The following is a 20,903-nucleotide window of genomic DNA, read 5'->3' as shown; positions in this document are numbered from 1 at the left end:
TGGTCGTAAGCGCACAAGCAAGCAAGTAAACTTAATATAAAGGATTTTTTTTAAAAAATTCCTAAAAAGTGGAAATTTTTGGAAAAAAATTTCCCCTAAAAAGTGGAAAATTTTGGAAAAAAATTTTCACGAAAATAAATTGTCACGCACAACGAGTCTGTGTGCAAAATGTCAGCTCGATTGGATCACGGGAAGTGGGTTAAAAAACGACCGAAAGATTTGCACGGTCGTAAGCACGCAAGCAAGCAAGTGAACTTAATATAAAGGATTTAAAAAAACAACTTTCAGTGACCGCGTTTCGTCTTCGCGGCGCCCGCTGCCATCGGGGGAGTCGTTGCAATCAAGCTTCTTAGCGCTGGCGAGGGGCCAACCCCTTACTTTGTTATCCCCTCGATCGAAATTTGTCGAAAGACGTGGGGCGAGCGTGAAGCCGCGCCCGGTCGCTTACACGCGCTCGGCGGTGGGCAATTGACCGCATCGATTGCGCGTGTGGCACGGTTTAAATAAAAAAAACACGTGTCCACATTTCGCAATCAAAACCTCCACATTTGCAAAAGCTCCGAGACCGAAGGTGATTTCTACCGCGCGCGTAGCCGCGAGAGAAAAATGAACCAACTTCCGATGATTATAATTTATTGGGAGTATTTATTAATATGTTTTTCTCATTGTCCGTTATTCACCCATCATAAAAAGGAGCAGGGAGAAAGTGTTGAGCGATCTGTGAGGCTAATTAAACTCACCGTTCACACAACTCATTTGTCATTCATCGCATGAAAGTCAATTATTTTTACCTTCCAGTAATGTTTAGAGTGAGTGGGGCACTTCCCAGCTCAGCACTCGGTTTTCTGCCCAAACTAAGAAGAGAACCACGATAATTAAACCGGCGATTTTTTTTCTTTCTATTTTTGTATTCGGTTTCAGATAATGAAAAGAGAAAAGACATTAATGCAGAGGCGTGATAATTTTCAAATACCACAACGACACCTCTTACAAACCACACAGGCTTGTGGTAAAACACGCTTACATTATCAAAGAATATTTGTTTTCATATTTTACCACAAGGATATGTGGCTCATGCAGACATGATGCCTTGTAAGAGTTGTCTATTTGGCGCTTGAACGCCTTAACGCCTGCATAATTTCCAGACAGGCTGAAGCCGTTCCTATTTTGATCATCTATGATACTGGCAAAAACAACCCCAGAAATACGGTTGCAAGATCTTGTTCAAATTCTGGACTTCGCCAAAAACACCGATGCACAACGCTCAATATCCTTCTTACAGTACGAATGCACGGTTGCTGCAACAGCGGTGTAAGGGTCATCGCGCTGCACTTGCAATCCAAAGGTCACCGATGCAATCCAGAGGTCGCCGGTTCGATTCAACGATGGGACAAGTTTCTCAAATCCCCACCCACCTCCGTCAACCCAGCAGTGTCAATGGATACACCACGCTTCGTCGATCATAAGGTCATGTACGGTGGGGTGGGTAAAGTGCGGATACTCACACCCCTTCCAAGACGCCTGGCCAGGATGGAAGAGGAGGCCAAAAGCTTTCTAGAGAGTTCTCTAGAGAGCTCCATCTTAGCGGAGGTCCTTCTGCCAGCAGTGGCGTGAGCGAGGAATTGCAGGGCTGCACCTTGACCACTCGTTCCCTGCCGTTGAGCAAAAAAAAAACTGCTAACTGTGCACAACGCCAGCACTGCCGATGTCACGCACGGTGGTGGAGGTGGCTCCTGGCGGGGGTTGTTGCATTGTGCTGTGCACACACTCAGCTTGGACACGCAAACAGGGCTCACGATGGCTGTGATTGACCGAGACACATAATCAATTGGAGAACCGCTCTCGGTGACCCGGCAAGACACATTACCAGTGCGTTATCCAGGCACGACACAGCTGCGTCAAGGTCTTGCGACCGCACGCGAATTGTTGCCGGAGAGAGTGCTGGGTTTCGACGAAGATTTCTGGGACCAATTTACACTACGGGGAGGAGCGGTGGTCTTGAACTTGACGACCTCGAGTTCGATTCCCGCCCACGGCTAACATCGGTGGCGAATGATATCTGAACCGGCCATGGTCACCCAAGCTGACCGGCGTTACCGCAGTATGGTCACACATTCCGCGTGACCGACACAGCGAGGGGAGGTCTTCATTCAGCAGTGGGTCGGCAAAAGGGCCGTTAATATTATTTGATCATTAAGCATTCATCAATAATCCCACATTACACGGTCAGTCTCAAATTGCAAAACCTGGGCGTATTCAAGTGATGGGTAGAGCTCCCCCGGTGTATACATCGCGTTATGCCCTGCGTGTCCCTCAGCACGTCCGACGTTTCGCTCCACGTAGCACTACCCAGCAGGTGGAGCGAAAACAATGTCGGACAGCGTGCATTAACAACACGTGACACAGCCGGCAACAACACGTGGCACAGCCGCGCAGCGCGACCTCCACGTGAGCTATTTGTGGAACCGCAGCACGGCCACCAAACAGCCAAACGTGGCAATAGGCGCAGAGTTGTTCGGCTGGGATATTCAGAGGACGCGCCCAGCCAGGTGCACATCAGCGGAGCGAGACTTTTTTTGGGGGGCAAAAAAAAAACTTCTCTGAGGTTCCGTCTCTCGCTTGCCCCCCCCTCTCTCTCTCTCCCCCTGTCGGTGCGCCGTCGCTTCCCGAACGTTCCTCGTGGTGTTCGTGATTTTGTGATTCGGGTCACTCAAGCCACGGTGGGGGGGGGGGGGGTTAGCGCGCCGTGGGGCCCACGGTTTGCTCACGACCCTGGACGCAGCTTGCGTTGTCCATTGCTTAACCCGGGTGGGGGGGGGGGTGCTCAATGGGGGGAGGGGGGGGGGCGAGGGGGGGTTCGGTTCACAACGGGGCGCGGGGGGAGGGGTGAACACAACGGGTCCAACGTGTCACGCACAACCTCCTAGAGGGCACAGAAAGTTCAAAGAGGGCTGCCGGCCGATTTCCTTTGTTCCGTTGCACCGTGGTCGCATATTCGCATCACGCGCGAGCCTTCGGGACTCAGCGTCCTGCGCGCTCAATCATTTATTTACACGCCGGCCAGAAATGTGACAAAGTGCGCGCGGCTAAAACGCGCAACGCGTGTGACCTGAATCGCGGATGAAACGTGGACGCGCGGCGACAAAAGTGCACAAAGCTGCCTGCTCTTGGTAGTCTCAGTCAAACCGACTATGATTCCTGCTTGGAGTTTCGGTCAGCCTTTGTGATTCCACCGCTGGTTGAAGGCATCTCGATCATGGTGGGAGTCGAGTTACTTCAACACGTTGGTCCGTGCTGGGTGCTGAAGGGGGGGGGGGGGGTCTCACTCGTCGCTCGTCAAGAATGTTAGGCGTGGCCAGGAGTCGAACTTGGTTAACCGGATTCAGAGTGAGATTACGAGAATTGGTAATTGCCATGTAACTGCAGGATTTAACAGTTACATGGCAGAGATTGGTCACTCCTTAACACGACCACCGTTCACGCCTGACGTTACGAAGCTATACCCTGCATATGAATGTGCGCGTGAAAATTACCGGACCCGCTACATGAATAGTTTCACACGGAGGCTTTCGCGACCAATATTATTAATATTAATAACTACTGCAGCCCACCGGTGTGTTGGAAAGTAAATCCACAACATTCACAATTTGAGTACAAATTTTCGCTGGTAATTACATCCAGCATCATCGGGCGATTTGGCCTATTTTCCCTACTTAAATTGTATATGTTGTGGATTTACTCCCCAACACGCCGGTGGGCTGAAGTAGTAACTAATTTGGCTTTATGTTTACGTGACAAATCCCTGACTAATTGTCTGCGTCGGGTGGTGGAGGGTTACGAAACATTTATACTTACGCGATCTAACCCAAAAAACGTATATTATGAATTATGGTTGGCTACTGCACTGCCAATGGAAGTGTATTCAGCATCGGCAGTCCCGCAAACACGCCGTCACTTCCCAGGCTAAATATGCCACGTGCAGTACAACGGGCAGAGGATTGGGGGGGGGGGGGGTTTGCCACGCTTATGGGACGGCTCACATGTACCACTTCACGTTTTATTTTTCTCAGCCATTCGTGGCGGTCTTTAATAATAATAACGCCCTTTTTTTAAATTTTCCACGTCGCCTCTGCTTAAGTGGGCACTTGTCGCGCGAGAGATGCGTGTGCGCAAGTGCGACACATGAAAGGAAACGGAGAGTCAAACGAAAAAAATAAGTAATTCCCTCTTTGGTTTACGTTCGCTCCGAAAGACCCAGAGTGCTCCTTTAGATGGGCTTCCTGCTGTGAGAGTGGCTCGTGAGGAAGTGCAGTTGGAACCCCACTGCACTTCGCTCGCAGACGGAGCAGACCCTAATTTGAGCGCTTTTACTTAAACATAACATTTGCTATTCATGTTTCCATTTCGAACGTGTTCGCGCTGGATAGTCTCTGAAGTGGAGAGGAAGCATTGGGAGTCATTTCCAGATTGCTGCGGAGGCCTTTGGGTTTTTTTAAATCCTTTATATTAAGTTTGCTTGCTTGCTTGCTTGTGTGCTTGCGTGCTTGCTTGCTTGCTTTCGACCGTGCAAATCTTTCGGTCGTTTTTTAACCCACTTCCCGTGATCCAATCGAGCTGACATTTTGCACACAGACTCGTTGTGCGTGACAATTAATGTTCGTGAAAAAAAAATTCCAAAATTTTACACTGTTTAGGGAAAACTAATTAAATATTTAATTACCCATTGCTTAATACTGGCAAACAATCATCTGACCCATAGGTGGCAGCCATCTCAAGCCAGAGGACGAGAGGACTCTAGCCGCCACGCATATAAAGGATTTATAGTGAAAAACTTTGTTTTTACGGGTTAATTTTTGCTGCTGCTGCTCGCTGTGTAGTTTACCCCGATGTGCCCTCCGCGTCGCACCGTGTGCTTCATCAGGCACGATGTCCGATGTCTCTCCGCTCAGCTTCTGCAGGCACCGAGTGTCTGGTTGAACAGCAATGGATGAGCGGGGCCAAGTATAACCCCTCCGCGACCCGCGCGGCGTGAGGAATCCCCACTCGTCCAGCAGTGGACTGACAAAGCCGCGCTTTGCCACAATAAAAAAAACATGCAAGCACATCAATCATCACACCCAAAGTGCCTGCCGTGAATGAAACACCAATACCTTTGCCGATCTCGTCAAGGAGCATAAAGCATCATTACGCCAACTCCCGGTCACCGCATCGCGCGACGCTTCCAAATGGGCTTCTGCGGCCGTCTGGAACGCTCTTCTATTCGATATCAAGAAGCCACTGGGGGCTATGCACTTTTAAATCCAGATTGAAAACGCATTTCTTTAGAGCTTGCTTTTTGTGTTTAGTTTGTTGTCCTTACCCGGCAACCTCCGATTCACGCGGTTGGCTACGTACGGCGCAAAACAAGTTCAACGTCCACACAGAATGCTCAACACAGGCCGCGTGCCGACACACACTCACGCTTTGGCCAGGACACATCACTGAAATGATGGCCGATGGGAAAACAAGGAATGATAGCCGCACCGCAAGCACGCCCGCCTTGGAGATGGAGTCGTGAAATCAGTTCGTGTGCAGGTGCCAGGTGGATTATCACATCGCCGGATCGTGAGAGATGATGGCTTCCAGAAATACGACTTGCTGCAGCCGCAGGAAATTGAGCACGGCTGATGATGAGGATGACCTGCACACGTTGTGTGTAAGAATAAACAGTGATGTATATTTAATTCATTTCTACGCAAACAGTGGATATGTCAACAGTGGCTACTTTAATGAGCGCAACACGCAAGCCCTGATGTGCCACTACACTTGGATTAAATCATCTTATTAAAGAGCATCGATCGGCCCCGATGACAAGCAGCATCAATATTTCATTTGGTTTCACGAGATGATTAATTGGAATAATCATTTCCTCGACTCTTCTTTTTTTAGAATACCCACGAAAAGAGAGGTCAGTTTGCTCTTTCACTGCATCATCGTCACCCACAACAGCTGAGGACGCGCCCGTGCGTGTACGTACGTGCGTATGTCGAACTTCTTTCGCACCGTACATAATCGGGGTGGGGGGGGGGGGTGAACGACACGGACAGCACTAAGGTCCTTTCGAACGGAATCTATGAAACTGATTTTGACCACACCTAGGTCGACTCAGCAAAAAGTGAGCACTTTGGGTTTTGGCAGCGTGTCATTGCCATCATGGGGGGAGGAGGGGGGAGCGGTTAAGCCATGCGTGGTGTTGGCCACATCGCTCTCTCGTGTGCCGTACTGGCATTCGCAGATACATCCCGACAGCACTTTCCCCTGACAGTCTCCATGGGCATGAGCACGTTATTTTGGTGCGTATACCGAATGTGTTTGCCGATTTCATTCCATTTACGCTGCCGGCATCGTGTCACGATATTAATGAATTGCCAATCGGAGCTCTGCAGCGAGCAGTGCATCACCATGTAAACAGGTAACAGCCCTGGAAGGCGATGCCACAGAACTTTTTCTGACATTATTTTCCGTCACATTTCAACCAAACTGAGATTTGAAAATTCCAGAGCTAAATTAAGTGACACACCACAACGTGATGCGTGCTTTGTGTGTGTGTGTGTGCGTGCGCGCACAGCGATTGGTGACTTGGGTACTGAGGCCATCAACTCACTTCCCAAGTGTCGCGAGTGCACGGTGGCTGAAACTCAACGAGGCCAACTCCCCTCCGCCCCCACCCCGGATCTCCACAGTGCCGGCTCCGTCTTTCTGTCCCCTCTGAGCCAACCAGGGCCACCTCATGACGGAGATCTTTGTGCGTTGTGCTCAGACGGGCACGAAGCAACGGCTCCCACCCTACCCGCGTCTCCCCCCCTTCCTCCCTCTCCGCCTCCCTCCCTGCCCAGTACCCACCTCTCCCCCCTTCCCCCCCTCCCTCCCCACCCCCCCCTCCCTCCCCGCCTCCCTCCTTCCCCGCCTCCCCCCTTCCCTCCCTACCCACCTCTCCCCCCTCCCTCCCCGCCTCCCTCCCTCCCCGCCTCCCCCCTTACCCACCTCTCCCCCCTCCCTCCCTACCCACCTCTCCCCCCTTCCCCGCCTCCCCCTCCCTCCCCTCCCTCCCTACCCAGTACCCACCTCTCCCCCCTTCCCCCCCTCCCTCCCCGCCTCCCTCCCTCCCCGCCTCCCCCTCCCCCCTCCCTGCCCAGTACCCACCTCTTCCCCCTTCCCCCCCTCTTCCCTCTCCCCCCCTCCCTCCCCGCCTCCCTCCCTCCCCGCCTCCCCCCTTACCCACCTCTCCCCCCTCCCTACCCACCTCTCCCCCCCCTACCCACCTCTCCCCCCCTCCCCGCCTCCATCCCTACCCCCTCCCTCCCAACCCCCCCACCCTCCCCTCCCCCTCCCTCCCCCCCTCCCTCCCCATCTCACAAAATCGCTGGCGTCCTCGCACGCGCGTGCGATTGCGTTCGCTTCTCTTGCACGCACTGCCACGCACTGGCGCTCAGGGAAGACGGTGGGTGGGGGGGGCTCTGACAGCCGTGGCTCAAGCGGCTGCACGGCCCATTAGCCGTGCCCGGCACCTCCCGCCGAAGTCGAAGTCGCTGCCTTCACTTATTCCTCTCGCTCGCAGCAGCAGCAGCGGCATCACCGACATACACCAGCGGCACTGGCACTTGATTCGAGCAGGCGTGAGAGTCCCACGGGTGTCCCGCCCCCCGCCCCACGCCGTTCCCACCCCTTCGAGCCATCTCTTCCAGCAGCTGAATGCCACGACCGTGTCGTAAAATAATCAAATAAGAAACTATCCGCCGAGTTCTGCTTGTCCACTGCCCCTCTCGCTGCGCTCCCCTCCACACTAGTCACAATACGCCTCCCCGCCCCTCGTGGCCCTCGCTAATGAGATTCTGTGAGCCGTGAGTCTCCAAAGCGATCCAAGGACCCGAATGTGGTCCCGTGGCACCCACTTTTTTCCCCCCATTTGATGAGCAACTTCCACAGTAGGTGTGTTGTGCGGCTGTGTGTGATTATGCATGTCAGTGTGTGTGTGTACATGCTGTGGGGGATCTTTGTCTTTGTGTACATGCTCAAGTGCGGAGTGGTGGTCTAATTAGTTTGTGCAATGCGCTTCGAGCCCGGTGATTTGGGTTGAACTCCTGAAAATGGCTCAAATCGGTGGTCAATGTTGACCAGAGTGTTCCTAATCAGATTATTTATTTATACAGGAGGAATCCGATGAGCTATGAAGCTCTTTTCAATAGATTCATTTTATGATGTGAGTGTGGCTTGCAAAGTTGTGCCATGTCACCACACTGCACTCTGCTCACAGACTGAGTATACGCTAATTTTTTTTTATATAAATCATTAATGTGGTCTATGCACCTTTAAATTAGTCCTGCGCATCCCTAAGTCTGGTTCTCAATGTGAGTGTGTGGGTCTCTGCATGAGTCTCTGGGTCATTATTAGTCTGTGTGCCTCTGAGTGTATGGGTTTTAATGCGAGTCTGTGGCTCTCAATGCGCATCTGTGGGTTTCTGCGTGAGCCTCTGGGCATCTATATTATTCCATCTCAAGCTATGGGTGTCAATGCGAGTGTGTGGATCTTCATGTAAATGTGTGGGTCTCTATGTATGAAAGCGTGGAAGACGCAGCTACTTGCAGCACATTCCAGTTTCTCGACGAATCCATGAGCACGCATGATCACCCTGAGACGGGAAAACCCAGAACGGACTAACTTTATTAAACTATTTTTTATTATTTTACCAGGTAAGATCCACCGAGCAATATACATAGCTTCCTTTTTCAGAAGCGACCTGGCCACAAATGATAGCTCAAAAAAGTGACTTTATCACGTGGAAATTTATAGCAGCCAAACACTCGACGCATGTTGATTATCTATGTGAAAGGGAACAAGCGGAGGGCCCAGACAAAAATCCACGCTACCGCGGGTCGAGAGTGCACGCAGACTCCAAATACACAACAGGCGTTAGGGTCAGCATCAAACCCACGACCTCCTGCAAAGCAGGCGAGGTCATTAGCATCTCATAGCAACCGTGGCGCCCCTCTGTTTCCTCTTCAACCTGCAGGCGTGAACTACCACGACACAGTGCAAGTGCCGTGGTGTATTCACACGGACACTTTCAGCTTTTCTCCTGTGCCACTTTATTACTTCGCATCCCGTGTGGATGCTCCTCACACAAACACAACGCACCCTTGCTACGAACTCCCTGTCTCGATACTTCGTTAGCCTGTCACTCTTCCCTCACACCTCCACCCTGGTCCTTGCCCCCAGCAGGGGATCAGCCAACACCACTGGGCAGGACGAGGTGAGGAGGGCGAGGTGGGGAGGACGAGGTGTGGAGGGCCGAGGTCCCAGGCTTCTTCTCCCCGGCTCTTGTCCTCTCCGTTCCTTCAGCTCCAACAAACAACAATACCATTCAGGGTTCTCAGTTTACCCCCAATGAAGCCGGCGCCTCAGCGGCACCTCCTGCACGAGCTCTCTCTTATCGCCTCCATCTCCCGCCTCTACGGCGTCTACCCCGTGTTCCCACGCTCGCACCTGCCTGTCCCCAAATGCACCCGCTTCATTACTGCTTCTCCCCCTAATTGCTGGCGCCTCTCTGGCGGCTACTCCATGTCTTGCCGCTTGCACCTGCTCGCCCTCAAATTGCACCAGCTGTTTGCAAACCACGCGCGTTACGCCACTGCACAGGTATTGAATGCAGTTTTGATCGCCGTGGGGTGGAAAGAGGAGAATGACAAATCTCGGGTCTCTCAGTGCTGGCCGGAGACATCCCAGTCACATCGCTGCTACGCGACCTGCCAAAATGAGAAAGATGCCACCATCTAACTTTGTTTTGTTAAAACCAAAGCACCCCCCCCGCTCCAACTCTGACAGAAAACGGCAAGATCTGCACCCGCTCTAATTGGATATAATTAACATCGACACGGGGTGCGAAAACATAATTTCTGGAAATGCCAGTTTTACATTTTTACTCATAACAAAATTTGCTCCGAGGTGTGACGAATAATGCCGTCAAAATTGGGGGAAGGGAAGTAGGGGGGGGGGGAGTCATCCTACAAACTTTGCAGCTTCTCCACTCCCTTTTAAAATCTGGCCGGGCAGCTCAGCGACAGGGTGAACGACTTTGCAATAACAAGGTTGCGAATTCACCCTCCTGGTTGACGGTTTGACCCGGGCCCCGTCATGTTTCTGTAGTCATTAAAATATGTACCGCTTTGTGGCGAAGTCAACAGTGGTAGTCCTATTGAGAAACTGACGCCACCGTAGCAATGTCAATTGGCCATCACGGGATCAGGGCTGCAAACAGGAGATGACTTCCGTCTAAAGGCTCAATTGAGCAGGAAATCACTGACTTTGACCCCGAATGTGTCTTCGGCGTGTTGATCGGCATGATGTCCATTTCGCTCCACGTGATGGGATCTGCCTCAGGATCAGAATATTTAGTTCCTGCTGAGCAACACGTGGTACATCCCGAAAAGACATAGCAGAGCTATACAGCGTCACCAGCAAATACCCACGCAGCAGTACACTCACACTTCCCTTACAAAGCTGTAGTAGCCTGGAACCATGCTGTGCCTGATGCTCCACATGGATGTGCCAGGGCTGGAGCCAGGTCTGGGAGGTAGAATGTGCCGTGCCTTGAGCCATTATTACATCGATCTTCAGCCTCAAAATCAGAACCAAATCACCCCATCTGCGTTAGGTCTCATCGCATCGAAGCTGGTACAGTACTAACTTGGTTGAGCCGAGTTGATTACCAGGTGTTGTAGGTGTATGTTGCAAGGTGGCTAGAGGTGGCAGTGCGGTAATAGTCTTAACTCTGCGTTGTGGTGCATTGAGTACTCCCCCCTTGAATGTGTGATGGGGTTTCTCCAGGTACTCCGGGTTTCCGCCCACACGCAACTCATTTGTGGAATTGGCTAAACATGCAGATGCAGGAAAAAATACTGGGGGAAAAAAGTCTCGAGATTTTCAGGCCTTTCCTGGATAGATAAACTTTCCTGGAAAAAAAGGCATCATCATTATTATCAATGGTTGAAATAAGCAGGTATATGACCGGGAACTGGCACTCATTTCCATAGAGGGGAAGCGGCTGTGATTGAGGGGCTGCAGGACAAAAACGTTTCACAGTTGACTCAGCACATTCCAAAAGGCAGATCTACTGAACTGCGCCTCTATTATGTAAATGTATAAATGACAATGATTCAGATATTATTTTAATCGGGGAATATTTCGCTACTGTTTGCTTAAGAACTCTTCTCATAACAATGAAGAATTGTCAATTAGCTCATGTTAATATTTTTGGGGCACCACAGTGCATGTTCAACTGCAAGTTAATCGCGCTCTCTGCTTTGAACAAGGACCACTGTTCAAAACGATAGCGTATTATTACATGTAAACGCTTCCATTATCAAGTAGCGTTAGTGATCGTATGGCGTAGCTTTTCACGTTTGTGCTTTACAACTCTCCAATGTTTTCAAGTTGTATGTACCATTGTGTTGTTCGGCAAGACCATGTCTGGACATTCCGCCCCACGTGCTGCAAAGCTTCTTAGGAAACCTGAATATTATCTTCGGACATCAGGCTGAACAACATGCCGTACAACCAGAAAACACATCCGAGTCATGAAGACGAAAGTGATTGTGTTTGATTTGTCCTATTAATTAATTCTGCCATCTGTGATATTATTTTTGACACACCTGACCTTTTAACCAGATGTTTTTCAATGGGTGAATTATTTTAAATGGTTTACAAATATTAAAAAACATTATGTTGGCAATTCTTTTTCTGACAATAACAGGGATTTAGTGCTCAAAGACGCACAAAAAACAAATCGGAAAAAAACTTGCACACGTACCCATAAACTCTGCTTCAAAGTTACACATTGGTATGTGAGATAAACACATTCAAGTGCAATGATGATGATGGTGGGAAAGTATTTTCAGTCTGTATCATATTCACACAGCATGTGGCATTACCATAAAGTTAATGGTAAGGACTCTCTTAATAAGACAAAGTAAAGAACGGGGGTTGAAAATCACAGCGAGCAACGGTTTTTATTCTTCCTGGTTTTTTTTGTTAAGTGTTATTTCTCCAAGATTAAAATCTCTGAAACTCTCAATGAACCCAGAATTGCATTGAATGTAACCACATTTATGCAAAAGAAGAAGATTTGATGGAAGCATATATCTTTGTGTGCCATAATGCCATCTGCTGGAACATCCTTAAAACACGTACACTCAGCAGAAGTGTGACCACCCACTGCCATCGCTTAAAAAACAAAAATTAATACACAGCCACCAAGATGACCAATTATTTTGCTTGAAAAAAAATCTTTATTTAGTTCGTTACAATAGAAAATTAGCATTGCTACATAAATATTTACAAAACGACAACAGAGCAATGATACCATGATTAAACGAAAGCTGATAAAATGACATATCATTCAAGTTTGGAGCTTAAACATTTCCAGTGTATACAAACCGAACCTGCGACACAGTTCCATCAACACGATATCCTTAAGATCAACTCCCTTTATTTTAATTTCATTTTTATTACAGTTAAATCTATTTCACACCTTAACCCTGATTATGTGCATACTATTGCTCAGAACGTAAAGTGAATGAACTCAAGTTATGAGATTAGTGGAAACATGTTATGAAATCAATAAAAACGTAAAATGCCACGTGAGATTTTGTTCCTGCGTACAGGGAAAATTTTTTGCCAGGGAACTCATGAACTTGCGGAACATGGTTCAGTGGTAGATTTAGGTTTTTTAAAGGCGCACCACCAAGTTAATTTTGATTCTAGATATAACATAGTGCAAAAGCAAGTCGCTTTCAGCTGGTGGAACTACACAAAGTCCAGGCCACACAGATTTTTTTTTTACAGAGCAACACAACGACCGTGGCACAAACGCGTCGCTCTATCGAGACGTATCAACGGGCCAGTTGGCGACCGAACCGTGATTTCCTATCCCGCTCGCAGCTTCGCACCCGTTCCACAGGGAAGTGATATCACGTGAAAGTCAGGCCACGTCGTGTTGCGTTCGCCCGCCAATCGCCTTAGCCTCTGAAAGACGCTCTCCCCTTTGGTGTGAAATTGGCACGAAGTGCTATTTAAGAACGAACTACGGATTCGGGCGGAACTTGTCGTTGTGTTTTACCGTGTCGCTTTGTAAAATTTGCCCATGTGTGGACCGGGCCTAAAAGCTACGATTGTGGGCATTGACTCTGCAGGCACTTTTCTCTACATAGCAATGTTGACATTATGAAACCGTTAGTGACATTAAACATTTAATTATCTAAACAAGACAATGCTGGCCGGCAGATAAAACAATTAAGTTATTTTGTATTTTATTGATCAAATAACCTTCACACATTTTGGCATTGGTAAATCATTTGCTGTGAAAACATTTTTTAAAGAGTTTTTACAATATTTTAGCTTTTATCTATCGTCAAAATGTTACACTTATATACTGCATAAGGACTATATCCGAGGGGGTGGTCAAAATTGTTCAAAAATCATTTAAGGTAACATTTATTTAACCAAACCCTGTAAATTCGTAAGCCCTACATTTATGACAGTATTGCCAAAAGACGGGGGTGGGGGGGAGCTTTTTTACACCTCACATTGTGGTGTCGTTTTATTGACGCATGAGAGATGATCATCATCATTATCATCATGGGATTAGTAAAACCTGACGAGGATTTGAACTTGTCATCAGACCACCTACTGCCTGCGATACCAGCACACTTTTGTTATGGCCCAATAATTACATATGAACGACACATTACATTACAATGAAATAAAGTTTGCAGGTATTAAAATATTAATAATTACGCAATACTTTCTGACCTCCCCTCGCACTTCCAACAAAATACGTGGTTGTGATGAAACGTCACCATGGCACAAACTTAAAAGAAACGACGTTGCATATAGTCCATGTTCTATAAAGCTTACCCCACCCCACCCCCCCCCCCAAAAAAAACCCTTCATAATTTAACGTTAATAATTTTCACTAAGTTGCACGTTATTTTATGCACGCGCGCGCGCGCGCATCACGTGAATTTTACGCGTGCATTAATGCCTCTGCACGTCAACGGCTCTTTCGTCAGAATGCAACCCATTAAGGACAAAGTTTGCTGATATTATTCCGCGCCTTCAACCAAACCACCCCTCTCGCCTCCTCTCCCTCCCCCAGGCTACATTGCCGGGAACTAGCGTATCTAGGAGACAGAGATGTGAGATTAGAAGGCTGTTAGAGCCGTTACCCAAGAAAGGTTGCCGTCTGGTCCAAGTTTACGAGCAGCCTTTATCGACGCCGACGAGCAAATGCTCTCTGAAAACTTGAAGCAGACGTTTTAATAATATTTTGCTGTTAACCGATAAACATGTAACATCATAGAGTGTTAATAAACTCTGTAGATGTCACCACAAAGCAATGGATTAAAATGGTAAGAGTACACATTTGCAGCAAGCAGTGCTCATTTGGTCACGACTGAACAGATGACCTTGCCATCATTTTTTTAAGGAAATTATTTTTCAATGCTTTTAAACTTTACCCCCCCCCCCCACCTCTGAATATCTAAAGGCACTCAGCACAATGATTCATCGCATAAAAATATTTTTACGCTCACGATAAAAGCGGCAAATCGTGCAGGTGAGATTTGATTATTTATAATAATTCAATGCAAAGGATATGATGTCACATTGAAACGAATGGAGCAGGGAAACAAAAAATGTACAGGCAAGACAAAAAAAAACGAAACAATACAAATGAGATGGTAAACTTTAGAAATAAACCACGACAAAAAAAAACAATTGGTATTTGATTCGAATCGCGTCACTAAATTGTGACAATCGACTGGGCAAGCAGGGTGAATCGTCACATGACATGCCTACAAGACAAAGTATCTTGCACGCACGCACCTGACCTCTTTTTAGAAGCACAGCCGCGCAAGAATGTCATCAGACGTTCTCAAATTCACAAAGAAATTCAATGTACAATTTCAAGTGCAACATTGCCAAGGAAGTACGTACCATCTGGTGTTCTAAATCAAGCAAAAAAAAAAACTCACATCCCACACCAAGCACCGCTGCACCACGCTAATGCGCACGCACACAACGTTCCCGGCCTCCAAATGCAAAACATAAAGGGACACTGGACGACGTGCTAATCCGTAATGGGGAAGAAAATGTCCAAGTGGCAAGAGCGGTACACCGAGACGCATTAATTACAGAGGACAGTGTTACGTGTATGACTGGGAAGCTCAATGCAGAAATGTGTATACATTAGAAACTCTGACAGACTGTGTCATGTCTTTGAGGGTAGTGCAGAAATGAGTTCAAACCCGGAATTTGATGTTGTTCAATTTGGGAAAAAAACACTAATGGGGGGTTGCATTACAGAAAAGAAAGGCTCCCAAGAGGTTTGGACAGAGAATCATTATCCGAGCAGTGAATACATTTCAGCCACATTATTGCAAGTTGATGTTCACGACTGGCATAAACAACCAGATGCCAGAGCGCTGCTTAATGACATTTGATTCAATTCTGAAGATGCGAACAGATCTTTTGGCAGATTGTATTTTTTTGCGTCAATCGTCAGGCTGGCGGTTTTGCGTGCCTCGTGTCACTCGCGGTTTCTCCCGAGCAAAAAAAAAAACCGCAAGCACAAAATTCAGTGATGCGAGCCACGCTTTCCAATTCACCATTGTTGGTGTGATTTTATCCGCAATGCGTAATGAAAACACAAACGTGACAGCTCTACCTACGTACGCACAATTAGGCCCTGCCATCAGGGCCTGGAACAAGTTTACATAGTCACCGTGTGGATGCAATGGCCAGACAGACAGACAGGCTTAACCTGCTCACCAGACAAACATTCACACTCACCACGCAAACATTAACGCTCACCACCGTAACCCTCACCGGGGATGGGACGGTGGGGCATAGGTAAAATTCAATCGCATTATAAATTCACACCTTTTATCCCCTGGCCGACTTCCCTAGAAGGATGCAAAGACTCCATGGAGGGGAGAGATGGTAAGAATGCAAATATTCTAGCCGAGCTTTAACCCAAGCAAGCACTGCACCATGAGCGTTCATTGTTGTAAGGAAGCTCTGAAGTTTTCTTGCATGTGCTTTTAATGCGTGCTATATAAATACAGAAAACAAACGGGGCACACAGCAGGAGGCAGCCGTTCTGAAACGACTGCCCCCCAAGGAACCCCGACGAAGACCCAGCTTTTCACGGCCGAGCAAACCTCTCATCCATGTGCACATCAGACGGTCACTGACACTATTCACGTGCGGCTTACTGGTAGGCATGAGGAGCTGGAGAAACCAGTGGATTGGAGTGGACAGTGACTGAACGGGTCATTGCATAAAACATGGCCATTAACGTCGATCGAGGCGCATTGGGGGTAGAATCACAGTCGTCCCTGCACTGTCGCGTTGGAACTCTTCTGCCGCGAAACATTTACTCCGCACTTTGTGTCGCTCGCATAAACAATTTAAAATGCCCCAATCGTTAAACCGCAATCACTGCAGACGCAATGACATTGACAGAAAAATGCAATTAAACCACAAAAGGGAACATGCCAAATGGACTAAGCATTGATCGAATGCAGCAGGTTTCAGAAGTTGCTAAACAAAAATCACGTAATAGAACACCCTTCAAGATGAAAATCAATTTTTACGTAACTCTGAACTAACACCAGCAGGGCATAGCCTCCTCAGATCCAAAATTTAATAAGCAATTATGATGATTTCTTCTAGAAATACAAAGAGTTTTTGTGCACAAAAGATTGATGAATGTGAAGACTTCATCAGGGAAGGTCTCCTCTGTGGCACATTTGGCCAATTATGTATAACGCTGAGGTCAGGGATGATGACTGAGTGTTGTTGCTTTTTTGAAATAGAGACATCACTTCATTGCTCTACCTCCGGTGGGAATGGTCACATAAAGGGTGTGGCAAAGCATTCTTTTGATGCTCAGCAGGGAGGCTCTGCCAAAGCACCGAACCATGCGCTCGCGTAGCTGATGACACGCAGGCTGCATCGCGCCGTTTATACCCCCCCCACGCATCTCCCCCTCCCCACCCCCGCCCAGGAAAAAAAGAGGGACCCCGTCCAGCAAGCTTTGAACACGCCGACAAACGGAACGTAGGGGGTGAATATAAAATTGGCAATGACAACATTAAAATGTTTTTAAATGGCATCGAGATATAACTAGAGAGAAATGGCAATGTGCATGTCTCCAAATGAGCATTGGGCGGTGATATTTTTCCTTTGGAGATCCTGAGCCGCCGATAGAAATTCCACATTCCGATAACCGGTCTGAGTATTGTGAGGACCAGTCTTCTTCTCTCCACAGAACAACCACCGTTGACATCCCGCGAAATAGGGGCAGCCTCACCAGGTGGTGCTGGTTAATTACAATGCCCCGTGGAGAGGGGGGGTGTAGTGGGGGGAGGTCATGTAGATGATGGGTCTAAGCCAACCCAGGCTTGGATTTGAACTAAATCTCATGATTAGGTGCCCCTGCTGCTTTACCGAACTTAAACGACATCCCTGGCCAGATCCATGGCATTTACTCGCACTGTTGGTTCATGCATAAAGAATGGCAAGGATAGATTAGGAAATATGAATGTGAAAATTAATACGGAACATTTTAGCACTCGGCATTTGCCTACGGGTAGAATGACTGCCGAGATAAAGCAAAACTGCGACCCAGAGGACAGGAGGGCAAAACGAATCCTGTTCGGTGGTGGATGAGGGGATGGATGGAAACAGGAGGATGATATTTTAAAATATATTTCTGTTGTGGTGGTGTGACGGTGATGTGTGGAGTGTGGCTGTGTGGTTTGGGTTATGCAACAGTCATACGTGGTGTGTGGCTGTGATGGTGTGTGGCGTGTGTGCTGTGTGGCTGTGATGTTTGGTATGACGATGGTACACAATGTGGCGTGTGGCTGCGACGTGCATTATGCTTCTGCGCCAATGGACCCGCTACTCTAAGAGCCCATACGCAGGTCTGTGCAAGCAGACATTTTGCAGGGAGAAATATTAACATAAAAAAAAAATGATAATAGTATTTAAATAGACAAAACGCACAGCATAACCACCAGCATATCTGTACGGTTTAAAGCCCAGCTTTTGGAAATCATCCCAAGGACTTTTGAGGGATTTCAGCGGGAGACAATGGGGATTCGGAAAGCTTCATGGGGTGAATGTGGCACTGACTAAACACAAACGGTGAACATTTACGGGGACAAACGATCCACCACTGCTCTCCATCCCAACCCAGCCATCCTGGTGGGCCTGCACGCCACGGCCATACCTTCACTGTCCCAACCATAACCAAAATTCGTTTTCCACCCAATCGCTCCTCCCTTCTACATCATTTTCAACCTTTTTTATTAAAACCGGCAAGACTCCCTAAATTCCCCCAGCAATCGCTTTACCTAAAAAAAAAAGTCTCTCGGGTGGCGCATCCGTCTGTCGCCTTCGTTCCGCCCGCCACGCAGCGCGCGCCTCGCTCACATGTTGTACGCGACGTAGATGGGGTCGAGCTTGTCGTCGAGGAAGCCGTCACGCAGGTGCATGCGCTGCTTCTCGCCGCGCGAGTTGATGGGCACAGTGCCCGGGTCGGCGAGCACCACCACGCCCACCACCAGGTAGTGCTCCTCCAGCACCGCGCCCGTCACCTGCGACACCAAGTCCAGCGCCTCCTGCTCAGGGCCCCCAAACTCCACCACGGCCACCAGCAAGTTCTTCCAGGGGAACACGGCACTGTGAGAATTGTCGGGGGGGGAGGGGACACAATTGGTACACGGGTGAGTAGACGGATGTGTGGGATGAGTTTGTGGGTGTGCACGCAGGCGCGATGAGTGGGTGGATAAAATTTCGATTTAAAGCTTTCGTGACTGCAGGGATTCCTCATCTTGGTTCTTTCGGTAAAGTCACGTAGAAGGGAGGTAATAAAATAATAAAAATAAAACATAATAAAATATTTTATTATGTTTTATTTCTATTATTTATAATATTTTATTATGTTTTATTATTATTATTTTATTACCTCCCTTCTACGTGACTTTACCGAAAGAACCAAGAGGAGGAGTGGGTGGATAGTTGTGTGGGTGAGTAGGTGGGCGAGTTTGTGCAAACATCGCCGGGCAAGCGTGCAGTTTTATAGGTGGGTAGGTGCTTTGATAGCGACACGAGTAGGTCGGTGGGTTCACGGATAAATACGTGGGTATGTAAGTGGTTGAGTGCATAGGTGCGTGGGTGGATGTGCAGATGGACGTGAAGGCAGGTGCGTACGAGGTGTGCGAGTGTGTAAGTGGATGGGGAGCGGTAGTATACCGGCTAACGCACTGCGCTACAAACCCGAATTGCCAAGTTCAATTCTTGCTCATGGCCAACAACAGTGAGAATTATCTGAACCAGTCCTGGGCCTCTCCTAGGTCGACTCAGCCTAAAATGAGTACCTTGTGCGATTTGTAATAATTGCCACGAGGTAGACAAATTCAGCCGGGTGTGGTGCTTTCCACCCATCCCCTTGTGTGCCGTTCCGGCCTTCATAGGTGCTACTCGCTAACAGCACTTGCCCCAACAGTCTGTTAAAGAATACACGGGGGATTTTTGTCATTGTCTTTTGAATGGCATGGGTGAGTGCGCACTTAACATCCTTGAAATCGCTCATCCATGGAACAAATTTTTTTTTTATTAATTAATGAAGCAGAGCGAATCTACGCACAAGGTACAATGTTGATTGGCTTGGCCGATGTACAGCGTTATAGTGCTTGCGTAATGTGTTTTATTAATGACGCAAATTTTTGGGTTTCAGCAGCAATACGTTTTTAATTAAATAGGGCCTTTTAAAACCCTTAAGACCTTTGTTATCAAACAGTACCAGTATGGGGATGAGCTCAGCTTTGCTTGTAACCTGGAGCTTTGTGCCAATGCAAGTGTAGTTATAATTTAAAATAGTCCTTTTCATACATATTCTTTAAAATGCTCAGCCAGTCATTAATTAGTTTTTATTCCTCAGTTTTCACAGGCAATTTGCTTTTCTGAAGGTCAGCGTAATGAAATGGGATGCAGTTGAACTTTTGGCATTGTTTTTCGTGTGCATGTAACTTTTAGCTCTTTTCTCCCGCGCTAAATTAAGTGAGATGCAAAAGCAGTGAGTTTAATATTTGCCATTAAAGTGTCTCCCAAGCGCCTACAAACACCACTGCAAGTAACTGCAACCGTCCAAGACGTTTTGTGTGCACGTGAATCAAGTTTACGGACTGAAGAAGGAGCCCCATTGTCGTTGGCAAGCACCCATTCATTACAGGCAGCACTGCACAGGAAGGGGGAACACGGGAGTGGTGGAGGTGTGGCTATCACCACACCTGAGATCCACCATTAGTGACGTTAACAGCTACACACTGTGCCACATATTCATACTGGTAGGAGGGGCTGGGCTGGGTGGGGAGGGTGGGGAGGGGCTGGGTGGGGAGGGTGGGGAGGGGCTGGTCACCCCGTGGTGCCCTTATAAAACTCAACGTTTAACCTACTCACGCCGGCTTGTGCCCGCCCTCACAGTCGGGCATATTTGCGGAATACACCACGCCGCCGTTGACCCTGGCCATTGACCGAGCAACTCAACGTTCCTACCAGCTCCCTCCGCAGGAATGTGTTTTATGGCTGAGCCAATTATAGATGGGGGACCCAGGGACGATTTGCAGCACACTTGCCACTAATGTGCAACACCAGGAGTCGAACCCCAGTCTGCCAGAGTGGAGAATCACTGTACCTCGGCATCTAAGCAGAAAATATCCGCAGGTTGTGCGTGAAACAGCACTCGCTCTCCGAAATATCGATGCAGTCTTGAAATACTCTACACTGTTCTGAAGATC

At 48.2% G+C, this 20,903-nt stretch overlaps 1 protein-coding gene across 1 annotated transcript in view; it reads right to left on the bottom strand.

The window, feature by feature from the left end:
- Positions 1–12,300: 12,300 nt before the first annotated feature.
- The window catches only part of LOC133349683 (disco-interacting protein 2 homolog C-like), a 100,413-nt gene continuing 91,810 nt past the window's right edge, over positions 12,301–20,903 (bottom strand). Inside the window, exon 38 of the mRNA XM_061563330.1 lies at positions 12,301–18,786. Within this exon, the coding sequence (XP_061419314.1) occupies positions 18,534–18,786 (253 nt within the window). The 3' untranslated portion in view covers positions 12,301–18,533. The remainder of the gene's footprint in view (positions 18,787–20,903) is intronic.

The sequence above is a fragment of the Lethenteron reissneri genome, chromosome 31, assembly GCF_015708825.2.
Source record: "Lethenteron reissneri isolate LAM-NWPU_2019-01 chromosome 31, ASM1570882v1, whole genome shotgun sequence".
NCBI lineage: Eukaryota > Metazoa > Chordata > Hyperoartia > Petromyzontiformes > Petromyzontidae > Lethenteron > Lethenteron reissneri.
The sequence above is the reverse complement of the archived record's forward strand: the minus strand, read 5'-3'. Positions and strand labels throughout refer to the sequence as shown.